This window comes from Equus przewalskii, chromosome 7, assembly GCF_037783145.1.
Source record: "Equus przewalskii isolate Varuska chromosome 7, EquPr2, whole genome shotgun sequence".
Classification (NCBI taxonomy): domain Eukaryota; kingdom Metazoa; phylum Chordata; class Mammalia; order Perissodactyla; family Equidae; genus Equus; species Equus przewalskii.
In genome coordinates, this window is record NC_091837.1 from 4,543,979 (window position 1) to 4,555,855 (window position 11,877).

The following is an 11,877-nucleotide window of genomic DNA, read 5'->3' on the forward strand; positions in this document are numbered from 1 at the left end:
CAGTTGCTCTGGATCTGCCGACTACACCAAAAAATATCAACTGAGGAAAAATTCACCACAGTTCAAATAGCAGATATTTACTTGGGCAATTAGAATTGCAATTCGGGAGACACAGATTCAGGCAGAAACCCAAAATGTGTTCCAAGGAAGACAAAGGAGGCAGGGGTTTATAAACGCAAAAAGAGAAAAATTACACAGGTCGTTTTGCAAAATTGGTGATTGGCGCTGGCAAGAACTGTTACTTCATGGCCATACTGATGGGTTGCTAAGGCCATTTCTAAGGCAGAAAGCTCTTATCTATAGGAGCTAGCACTTTTCTTGAAAGGAGATCCAGATGACAACAGAGAAGCCCAGCTCAAAAGTGACATTCCCTCTGGTAGAGAGTGGCGTGCCTGCATGAGCCCCATTTCCTTAATGGCCTCCCAGCTCCATGTTAGCAGCCTTGACAGATGTGACTCCATTTTGTCCACAGAGAAAATAAGCGTCTGGCGTTTAGGCCACGCGGTCCGTGGCATTTCATCATGGCAGCCAAGCTGACTGAGAGGAAGGACCCACTCTCCCCGCACACGGGCAGGGAGGGTTTCTCTCATGTCCCTGGCTCTCTGCTGACCTCCTCAGTCTCCTGCTTCCCGCCGCCAAGGCCGTCTTTCTACGGCAGACCTGGTGGCACTGTCCAGAGGCTCCCCAAGGCCCGCCTGCTGTGTCCCCGTGCAGGGGTCGGTCCCCACTGTCCTTAGGGCGGAGGAGAAGTTAAGGGTGCGCGTGAACACCCTCTGCGGAGTCGCAGCACCCGGCGCTGCGCTCAAGCGCTGAGCGGGCTCCGCCTGGATCCCCTCCCCGGCTTTTCCCGGAAGGATCCACACACTGGATCCTGACGCAGCTTCAGTCCATCTCGACTGAATGGAGGCATGGGGATTGTTCCAAAGTCCTACAACAGGGACCCTGTGCCCCAACCCAGCTCTTGGGGGTGGCACGGCTGCGGGGCACCCCTCCCCATCCCTGGAATCCCACTCCTCCTTCAAGAAGCAATCAGATCGCGCAGGTTCCGGGCGCTGAATGGGAAAGGTCCTTCTGCACCAGGAAAGAGCAGCACAAGGTCAGGGCTCACGTGTGCAGTAACGTCCTGTGCGCCACCCAGGGGGCGCTGCGGCCGCTCCAACCAAAGGTTCGAGAACGCACCGGAACGCCCAAAGCTCCCCTCACCTTGCGCCACCCACAGCCTTCCCGCCAAACCCGCATCCATCAGAGAGCGCCACACTCCGGGCGTCGAGGAACAGCACCCTCCAGAGGGGGCGCAGCGGGCGGGCGCGATGGGGACCCCGGGCGCTGTTCCCCGCAAACGCCCAGGCCAGAGGGGACGGAGCCGCTACGTGGGGCGGCGGGGGCAGGCCCGGGAGGGTCGTGCCGGGCCCGCGGGTAGTCGGAGGGGAGCAGGGCGGAGAGCGCGGGAGGCCCGGCCTGCCACGGAAGGTTCTCGAAGACCCCAATTCAGACTGAGATGCTTCACAAACTCACTTTCAAGCACACATAAACATAAATAGCGCGTGGAGTCTGAATCCTCCGCAGGCGGTTCCTTCAAGTCACCGCGGGTCCCACGGAAAAGCAGCGGGTCCAGCGGCGACTCCACAGCCGTCCCGCGCTTCCCGACAGCTGCTTCCAGCTGCGCACGGGGCTCCGTCTGCTCCTCCGTCTGTCCAGCTCTGTCTCCAGGGAGGGACTGAACACAGGTGATGATCTTCCCGGCCTCAACTGGCTTTTCTTTCTCTTACTCTGAGCGCCAAGGGTGAGGAGTCCGGTGACCACAGGTACAGTCTGGTGCCACCACCTTGATCTGGGCTCAGGTGCCAGCAGTCGTGTCCACCTTTGATTGTGCACCGTCAGTGCGAACGTCAGCGCAGTGAAGGGACTAGGAACCGCCCAATCCTGCTATGAAACGCTTGTCCTTCCACACGCCCTGGAGAGGTCTGTGGACCCCCAGCGTCTGGGGACTCCACTGTGGTCACTCTGAGGACCGGGGCTGGGTAGGGGCTCAGGAGAAACAGGGGGTCGTTCCCAGGAGGGAGCTCAGCTTCACTGTAAAGGAAGGAAGGAGGATAGCGAGGGTCTGCCTGCAAGTTTGGAGGCAGGAAGGTGAATCTTCCAGGTAGGAAGGGAACAAGGTCATCTTCCAAGAATGTGAAGAGAGGAGCTCGTCTGGAGTTGAACAGAGGAAGTTTCAAGTAATTTTTTCAGAGAGCAGATACAGCTGACTAAAGAAATGTAAATGTTAACGACCCAGGTGAGGCTGGCGGTGAATTTATAATTAAGGCTTCCTGTTGAAAGCTAGGAATGATTTTCCTGATAGCTCTGGTTAGCATCTTGGTTAGATCATGAGATGGCAGTGGCCTTGCAGACCACCTGGCTCCCAGGCCCCCATTTTGTAAATGCAGAAATTGGGGAATTTCCCAGGTCACAGAGCTGATGCTGATCCTACGGGGGTGACAGAGTCGAAGGCCACATCAGGCCTCCAGGGAAACACATTCTGTGAACTACAGGGTGTCTGGATTTAAGTAAGGCAAAGTGAATAATATGCATTTGAAACTGTGTGGTTGGCTGGATCCCAAAGGTCTTCCCAGGGTGTTGATGAACTTTTCCTCTGGAGGAGTGAGCGCCTTGTCATTGGAGAAGTTCTTTCTGGAACTGAATGCTTCCTTCTGGGATGCTGTGGGGGGACTGCTGCATTGTGTCCATCTTTGACGCCCTGATGACTCTGAGATTTGCTGCTTGTATAACACACCACAGGACTTCAAGTTCTGGGGACTGTGCATTAGAATTTAGGGTGGGCGGCACACCTCCAGTTTCATTGGACTTCCTCTCTGTATTTGTAAGGATGCTGTGTCTACAAGTGAACAAGTGGTTCGTGTCTGTACACTTAGGTTCCCGGCAGGAAAGAGATGGTACATGCAGAATAGGTACATTGAGGAGAACCTTTAAAAGGTACCATTTAGAAAGGAATGGGCAGAATTTCAGGAAACCACAAACGGCAGTGCAGTAGCCCAGCATTTGAGACGTCTGGGAGACATCACCTCCTAGGCGTGAAGGGGTGAGGGGAGGGAGTGGTCACTGGAAGTGGACAGGGTCATTTTAGGAGGAGCGCTGCCTGCTGAAAGTTGTGCCTTGATAAGCGGCCCCCAGCAACCCATGGCAGGCGGGCAGGGAGGCAGCCCGGGAGGGGGCACCCTGCCCGCACTTTCTCTGCCCCTGGCTAAAGCACCCGGACGTGAAGGGCAAGGAAGCCGTTTCAGGCAGTCCACTTGGGGCAGCCCCCGGGGGCCCAAAGCTGGATGGAGAAGCACAGAGGGGAGACCTAGAGGGAGCTGGGAGACACACACACAGTGACCACTGGTGCCTGGGCCATGGTGACCTGTGTCCTAGTCCACTTTCCTTCCCCGACTCCATCACCGTTTACCTAATTCCTTCAGTAGGACACAATCAAAAACTGCTGTATTCTTCAGAGAATTACATGACTAGGCATAATGTGGAGTTGATGTTGACATTACATGGCTTCCACATTGTAAAATAACCTAACTTTGCTATAGTGGCAAACACAGGTTCTGGGCTGACTCTGGCACTTAGTACCAGGATAGGTTAGAGCATGTCAATTTCACATAAAATGGTCACATAAGCCTTGTGGGAAATAAGGTTCGAGAAAACCGTAGACGCTCTGAAGCACATACGTATGTTCTGCATTCCATAGAGGGACGATTGCCTTGAAGACGAGGGTCTTATGTTTATGTTCTGGGTCCCAGTGTGAGTGCATCTCTACCCACATGGGGCAGGCAGGGCTCCAGATCGGCAATGCCTGCTCGGAATGGTACTGCCTTGATCATGGAATTCACCTGATGGTCAAATGCCAAGTGACAAAACCATCGGCAGTGGAGATAACTTATTCAATGTGTTCTTCATCGAGACTAGGGCTGGCAAGCATGTGCCCAGAGCAGTGTTTGTGGACCTGGAGCCCACCATGTCGGTAGGTACACAGACACTCGGGGCGGCTGTCCTGGGAGGGTGGGAGAGCCTTGCTAAAGCCCCCATGTGCTCCTTCGGATCCCCCTGCAAAAGGGACAGACGTACAAGTGTATGCTCATGGTCACGTTAGGTCACACACTGGAAGGTTAGTGCCTGAAATGTCCGTGGGACTCAGGCTCCTAATTGAGAAAAACCTGCTGTGAGGTTGGCCGGCACTGAGATGGGCTGTGGGTGGAGTCACTTGTGGCCTCCTCGGCCCGGCCAGGTGGTTGTGGAGACCCTGTCTACAGGGCGCCCGGGCACTGGTCCCTCCTTAGTGCTGTGTGCTCCCTCAGGCTGGGGAACGAGTCTTGACCTGCATCTTAGACATAGAAAGGTCAGTATAGAACATTCGTTGGGTTCCTCCAGATTAGAAGTCTGCGGTAGTTTCCAAGGAGAGCTACAAAGAGAGCACCTTTCAGTGGCCACCAGGGGATGACAGAATGTCACCCTGAAGCCTGTGAGACCCAGGCCACATAGGGTGCCCTGATGGGACTGCCCAGCAACAGTCATGCTGGGGACTGTCTAGCCTGTAAGGGATTTTTAAATTCTACCCTTGGCTGTAGCTATGGGGATGGAAGAAACACGCATGTGTAGAGTTGCCTGTGTGCAGGTGTGAGAGCTCTTCTCCCTTCTAGGGGAACCGGTCACTCTGGCATTTGTCCTGCATGTTGACTCCTCTCTCCTAGAGCCACTGGGTGCAGTTGTGGTCTGTGTATTACAGAGAGACGTTTCCTGTGAGACACCGATGCTGCTGACCTACAAGGAACAGCATGTGCTTGGTAGAAGGGGACAGTCCCGATCTGTCCACCCTGGTGAGTTAATAACAGGCCTTAAAGACTCGTGGCCCCTGTGTCCTCTTTGTAGATGAAGTGCACAGGGACCCACAGGCAGCCCTTCCATCCGGAGCAGCTGATCACCGGGAAGAAAGACGCAGCCAATAAGTACGCCAGAGGCCATTGCAGCATCGGCAAGGAGATCGTCGACCTGGTCCGGGACCCACCTGCAAACTGGTGAGAAGAGCACCGGGAAGGCTTCCTGTGGACGGTGTCCTGCACAGGACGGTAGGCCTTGGATTGCGACCAGAAGGACATTTTGTCAAAACTGAGGCCAGAATCACCAGTCCACAGTCTTACCCTCCAGTGTGGCTGCGGTGCATCCATACATCTTTACCGTCTGTCTGCTTTGCCTCTAAGTGCCATGCATGTTCACTGTGGAGAGTGTGAATCTCGTGATCTTGCAGAGGAACAGAAGTGACTGGGGTTGGTTGGAGGTTGCACTGTGTCTTCTGCCCACGTTGGCTCCATCCTCTGCTTTCTCTCAGGCGGGTCTGTGCGCAGGGCTGCAGGGTTTCCTCATCTTCCACAGCTCTGGGGGCAGCGCTGGCTGTGGGTTTGCATCTCTGCTCATGGAGCGCCTCTCGGTGGACTATGGCCAGAGGTCCAAGCTCGAACTTGCCATTTACCCAGCCCCCCAGGTTTCCATGGCTGTGGTGGAGCCCTCCAACTCCATCCTGACCACCCACATGACCCTGGAACATTCTGACTGTGCCTTCATGGTGGACAATGAAGCCATCTACGACATATGTTGGTACAACATGGACATCAAGCAGCCCCTGTGCACCAACCACAATCATCTGATCAGGCAGATCATGTCCTCCATCATGGCCTCCCTGCAATTTGATGGGGCCCTGAATGTAGGCTTGACAGACTTCCAGACCGACCTGGTCCTGTACCCCCACATCACTTCCCCCTGGCCACCTGCACCCCGGTCATCTCAGCCGAGAGGGCCTACCATGAGCAGCTGTCTGTGACTGGGATCACCAATGCCTGCTTCGAGCCAGCCAACCAGGTGGTCAAGTGTGACACTCACCATGGCAAGTACATGGCCTGCTGCATGTTGTACAGGGGGGACGTGGTCCTGAAAGACGTCAACGCGGCCATCGCCACCATTAAGACCAAGCACACCATCCAGTTGTGGATTGGGGCCTGACTGAAGTTAAGGTAGGACTGGGTGATGGGGAGTGGGCCGACCTGTTGGCAAGCAGCAGACCTCGCCATGGAACGCGGCCCCTTTCAGAGAATTCACCTGGCAACTAGGCTGCAGGGAGGAAAAGTTTAGTAATTAATTTGCTAAGTGCCTTATTCTTTATCGACTACTTTATGTACCCTTATTTCTTACAACTACTCTCATGTTCGCGAGAGTATTATTATACACCTGGACACTCAGGCTGAGACAGTTTTTATCATCCGAAAGCCCCAGGAGCAGGAAGTGACAGGGAGAGCATTCAGAGACAGTCTGACTGCAGGTCTGGCCTGTCCTCCACGGTTCACTTAAGGAGTTTGTCAGGGTTTGTGGTATCATTTTGTGTGTTAAAAATAGTGTTTTTTAGACTTTACTTGACTTCACTCACCTGTTGTCACTGTCTTAGGCCACAGTTAGGTTTCTTAAACAGAATTTTAAGTTCATTATGCAATGTTTACAGTGGGGCAAAGGGTGGTTCACTGGTGTTTCTCCAAACCAAGCTGGGAACACTGCCTGACACACAAGATCACATTGACAATTATTAGATGGCTCCCCCAACTCTGTTTAGTGTCACGATGAAATGTCTACCAAGAGAAAAGCAGCATGTCCTTGGAAGCCAAATAACAGAATGTCAGGCTCTAGACCTACTGTGATCATCAGGCTAAGTGCCTTGCCATGCTTGGGTTCCTTAACTTTGTGCCCTCTTGTTTGTTAAAAGTCCTCATTCACAACTGGTTTTCTTCATTAGACAAAGCTGTGAACTCTGCATTCGTAAGCTCCAATGAGTTCCTACGGTGTTTGGAGAGTTCCAAGTTGCAGGGTCATTCTGGATTGGAAGTGACAAGAAGTAGCTGAAATATGTCATCTTGTTCCCATTTGGAATGGCCATGGCTTGCCTCTGACTACACACAAGTTGTTGAGCTTGTCTGGCCCCGTCAGCCCCATTTTAAGACACCTTGACACAGATCATCTCTGAGGGCATAAAATTGACGGATTTAAAGTGACTCACATAAAAGGGTAAAATAAAATCTACAACAGGTTTCAACCGATCTGGAAATATTCATTACATCTTACAGAGGACGTCTGCAGACCTCAGGGGTTATAGGTCAGAGCTGAAACCTTCCATTCCCTGTCTCTAGTTACCAAGTTCTTGACTGAATAGAGGAATTTTCTTTCAGTGACCACGCCCTGTGGAAGGTCAGGACACCCAAGCAGCCTTGGCTGGAAGGCACTGTGGGAGGTCCTGTGTCTCGCTCGGATTTCCTCTCCTGTCTCAGGAGGGAGGGGAATCTGTGCGAAAGTCCAAGAAGTCACCTCCTGTCCGCAGAAGAGACAGTCCAGCCCCAGATGGACCATGTTGAATTCTCATTGCTCTAAGTTCCTTTTTGTCAGTCTGAGTGTGATTTCACCATATGTTCTTTAACAACCATTTGCTCAGGGATACACTATTTCCAAGGAGTCTCTTCCATGTTTAATTCATTATAAAAATGCATATATGTGGCAAAATATTAAAACAATGCAGATGGCTGAACAGCTAAAGCCCTCTTCCCCTTCCCCAGAGCTGTTTGTCCCCCAAGCGATCCTCTATGCATATTCAAGATACATTATGCCTCTTGTTATATGGGTGATGTGGATATGTCCAGATACTTGTCTTTTCCAAGTGGATTTTTAGGGAAAAAAACATGTTTGGTCTCAGAAAAGACTAAGCATGTCTATTTGGTTACTGCATTACTCCCAGAAAACAGACTTCAAAAGGGTGTTCAAAATGGGTGAGGGAATTAGGAAAAAGAGCTTTGATTATTATAAATATAAACATTCGTAAATCCTTCACCCCATACTGGATGTTCTTTGGAGAATGGAACAGTAACCTGGCTTCATTTCCTAGGTAGTGGGCTGGCTGACTGCACCTTGTCTTGTGGGGGCTTGGGGGGCAGCCGCAGCCCGAACCCAACCCCGGACGACCCGCTTCCACGAGAGCCCGGAGCTCCGCCCGAACCGCCCCTCCCGCTGCCCCAGCGTAGTCAGCGGCCCTGCCCGCCCTCCCCAGCAGAGGCCCCGCTCCCGCACTACGCCGCGAGCGCTGGTTTTCGTCAGGTGCTTCTGACCACGCGTCCCGCCCCTTCTCCTCGTCGTGGGACCCCGAAACCCCGTGCCTCGAGGCTCTGCGCCGCCGAGCGGGGCTGTTCCCGGGTGCTGGGCTGCTGAGTTAGCCCCGAATGAACAAAGCAAAGGCTGTACCTCAGCGCAGGCGTCCACGGCAGCCAGAACGGCGCGCGCCCCGCGGCGACAGCCCGCTCCCGCCACTTCCGGTATCCACGCAACCCGGCCCCGCCCCGCTCCTCGGGCGAGCGCCTCGCGCTTCCGAGTCTCTGTGGTACCAACTTCCGCCGCGCGCCACACCTCGCGAGATTTGGGCGGCGCAGCAATGGCGAGACCGTGAGTGCCGCTGACGGGAGACAGGAGAACGGGCTGGGTCGGGGCTTGGGCAAGATTAGACCGAGGAAGACCCAGCAAGCCACGGCCGCCTGGAGCGGAGCGGCGGCTGGGGGCTGGAGGCCCCTCTGGGCCCGGACAACCGCCCGCGACCAAATTCCCGCCTTCTCCCCAGATGCCGCGTCACTGCTCCGCCGCCGGCTGCTGCACACGGGACACGCGCGAGACGCGCAACCGCGGCATTTCCTTCCACAGGTCAGCGCGCGTGCGTGCTGGCGCGCGAGGATTCGCGTGCGCATGCGCTCGTGTTTCCCGGCTCATGGAGCCACGATTGCGCATGCGTCTTTTTCTGGTTGAGGCGAGCCTTGAGTTTGTGGGTGGAGCAAGATGGAGGGGGCAGAGCAGGGTGGGTTGAGCCTAGAAAGGAAGGGAAGGGCGGGAGGTCCGGCAGCCTTGGGACCCCTCTGACTCTTATCTGCTGATTGACGCTGAGCAGATTTCTCTTTTGATGCCTGTTTCCTCGCCTGTGCCCCCGGGCGGGCAGTGCTTTCCCGGTGGGGCGGAGGGGAGGTCTCTTGGCAGCATGGATGGGGCCAGCGCGTCCTGTCCCGGGAGCTCGGGCGGCACGAGCGCGGCGCTGCCCAGGGGCTCACGGGTTCGTGGCTCTGCAGACTTCCCAAGAAGGACAATCCAAGGCGAGGCTTGTGGCTGGCCAATTGCCAGCGGCTGGACCCCAGCGGCCAGGGCTTGTGGGACCCGGCGTCCGAGTACATCTACTTCTGCTCCAAACACTTCGAGGAGAACTGCTTTGAGCTGGTGGGAATCAGGTGAGCCTCCTTGCCAGCCAGCATCGGGACAGGTTGTGGGGCCTGAGTAGCGGGCTGATAGCGGCAGCTGCAGGGCCCCGTGAGGGGGTCCCAGGGGCGGCTGGCGCAGGACGGGCAGACAAGCACCCCTGGTTCCGGGGTGGCTGCCTCTTCCCAACTCCGTAGCTCAGTTTCCTCTTCTGCCAGATGAGGACAGTAAGACCCACCCGCTCAAGGTCACTGTGCTAGGTCACAGGAGAAAAACACTAGCTTTCCAGAGGGTGTTCCTTAGGGCCCCACTCCTCCCAGCAAGTCCACAAATGAAATAATTTGGGGGGGGGGCTCATCAGTCCAGTTCTGGTGGAGCCTTTCCACACACCTTAACTTTGAGGAGTCCTGCAGGGAAGAGGTTGGGGTAACTCTGCCGGACTTGGCATGTCCCCAACTAATTGTTTACATTGTGCCTTACCCCCTCCCACAGTGCTAGCGCTGGGGAGCCTGCTCAGGGTGCTGGGGGACCTGCTGGCCCCGCGCCCGTGCAGGTCAGCTAGGGTGGCAGTGCTTGTTCTCCATCCCATGCAGGCTGCTTTTTCCCCACAGTGGGTATCACAGGCTGAAGGAGGGGGCAGTTCCCACGATATTTGAGTCTTTCTCCAAGCTGCGCCGGACAACCAAGACCAAGGGGCACAGTTACCCACCTGGCCCCCCTGATGTCAGCCGGCTCCGGCGATGCAGGAAGCGGTATGTGCTGTGGCTGGGGGATGCCCCCCTTCCACCCAGAGTCTGAGGGATGGGGCTTTAGGGTGTCTGCCTGCAGCCTTGCTGGATCGGGTTCTGAGGCTGTGGAGTGGGTTCTGGGATGGGGATGGTCAGGTGGGCTGGTAAAGTGGGGTTTGGTAAGCAGTTAGTCTGGCCTATCAGTCTCTCTCTCTCTCCCCCACAGCTGCTCTGAGGGCCGAGGACCCACGACTCCATTTTCTCCACCTCCACCTGCTGATGTCACCTGCTTTCCTGTGGAAGAGGCCTCAGCCCCTGCTGCTTTGCCTGCCTCACACGCTGGGAGACTGGAGCCCGGCCTCAGCAGCCCCTTCTCAGACCTCCTGGGGCCCTTGGGTGCCCAGGCAGATGAAGCAGGCTGCAGTGCCCAGCCCTCGCCGGAGCGGGAGCCAGAGCGGCAGCCATCCCCTCTCGAGCCACGGCCCGTCTCGCCCTCAGCCTACATGCTGCGCCTCCCGCCGCCTGCTGGAGCCTACATCCAGAATGAGCACAGCTACCAGGTGGGCAGTGCCCTGCTTTGGAAGCGGCGAGCTGAGGCTGCGCTTGACGCCCTGGACAAGGCCCAGCGCCAGCTGCAGGCCTGCAAGCGGCGGGAGCAGCGGCTGCGGCTGCGGCTGACCAAGCTGCAGCAGGAGCGGGCGCGGGAGAAGCGGGCACAGGCGGATGCTCGCCAGACTCTGAAGGAGCATGTGCAGGACTTTGCCATGCAGCTGAGCAGCAGTATGGCCTGAGTGAGAGGCTGCTGGACCATGGGCTGACAGAGGGGCTGCCCATCAGGGCTCCATCCCATCCTGCCTCAGAATCCACCTGGAGAGGGACCTGAGCTGAGCTGCATCCATCAGACCCAGCAGATGCCATAATAAAGTGGATTCTAGAAGGAGGCCCTCCTATTTGGCTCATCTGGGGGCAGGACCCCAGCCCTGGGTACCAGGCTTGTTCCCCTGGACTGACCGCAGCCCCTGGAGGGCTCAGACCCTGGAGTCCGAGCTCTCAGTTGTGGAGAGCAGAAAGCCCAGCTCTTGCCCACCCCTCCCATGTAGTACCACGCCCCCCGGGCTTCTCTGAGGGACAGGGTGGTATGGAGAGGTCAGGGGGCAGCACCAGGCACCTGACCCCTTTGAAAACACTCAAAACCCAGGCAGACTCAGTTCCTTTGAGGGGACACAACAGACTTCCCTCCCCAGGCCCCATCCGCCCAGCAGTGGGCCAACCTGGCACAGTGCCTGAGCCCCGGCTGCAGGCCCCCCTCTCCCCCCACTACCACCAGGCCTGTCTCATCTGAAAAACAGGGACAAGGATAATGCTTTCTGACCTCCTGGGGCTGCTATGCTTGGCAATTAGTGAGGGCCCCACAGATGACCTTTCTAGTCCCTGGAGGTGGGGGAAGCATGGAGGCAAGCAGCCCCTTTTTCCTTCAACTTGACAGAATCTCTAAGGCCTCCCTGCGCCTGTGATTGTGGCGAGCAGCTCAGGGTTGGGGCGCATTTAGGCACATGCGTGGCTTCCCTGCATCTTTGATTGTGGCGAGCAGCTCAGGGTGGGGGGAGGTTTAGGCACACGCGTGGCCTCCCCACTGGGCCTTGGCCATAACAGCCCCAAGAGCGCAGCTGAATTTTCTCTACTCCTGGACACTGCCCCACAACGTCCTGAAATTTGCTTCTCAGGGCCCTTGGTGTGTAACTCCATTTACTTATCTTATGTCTAGAGGAGAGCCCAGTGACCAACGGTTACGAAGTTCTGCCCAGAGCAGGGTTTGCAGGTTGTTCGCTGAGGCCTCTGGGCTCCCTGA

The 11,877-nt window shown here is 56.1% G+C and overlaps 1 protein-coding gene and 1 pseudogene across 2 annotated transcripts; both read left to right on the top strand.

Annotated features, from left to right (window-relative positions):
* Window positions 1-6,284, top strand: part of LOC139084626 (tubulin alpha-3 chain-like) — a 37,508-nt pseudogene extending 31,224 nt beyond the window's left edge.
* Window positions 5,930-10,965, top strand: THAP7 (THAP domain containing 7). Of its 2 annotated transcripts, XM_008509850.2 has the most exons (6): window positions 5,930-6,050; window positions 7,958-8,508; window positions 8,681-8,760; window positions 9,177-9,332; window positions 9,912-10,052; window positions 10,255-10,965. In XM_008509850.2, exons 3-6 carry the CDS (start codon window positions 8,681-8,683, stop codon window positions 10,817-10,819), a joined length of 942 nt encoding a protein of 313 aa, XP_008508072.2. In that variant the 5' UTR covers window positions 5,930-6,050; window positions 7,958-8,508; the 3' UTR covers window positions 10,820-10,965. The 2 variants fall into 2 exon arrangements, with proteins under 2 accessions (XP_008508072.2, XP_070484438.1); XM_070628337.1 differs by lacking the exon at window positions 5,930-6,050 and having other exon boundaries at window positions 8,141-8,508; window positions 9,894-10,052.
* Window positions 10,966-11,877: the final 912 nt, after the last annotated feature.

Excerpts from the sequence above, each read along its gene's own strand:
- THAP7 (XM_070628337.1), top strand. The coding sequence starts at position 8,681 with ATGCCGCGTCACTGCTCCGCCGCCGGCTGCTGCACACGGGACACGCGC. Across the intron at positions 9,333-9,893 it reads TTTGAGCTGGTGGGAATCAG|GCTGCTTTTTCCCCACAGTG; the intron begins GTGAGCCTCCTT and ends CATCCCATGCAG. Across the intron at positions 10,053-10,254 it reads CTCCGGCGATGCAGGAAGCG|CTGCTCTGAGGGCCGAGGAC; the intron begins GTATGTGCTGTG and ends TCTCCCCCACAG.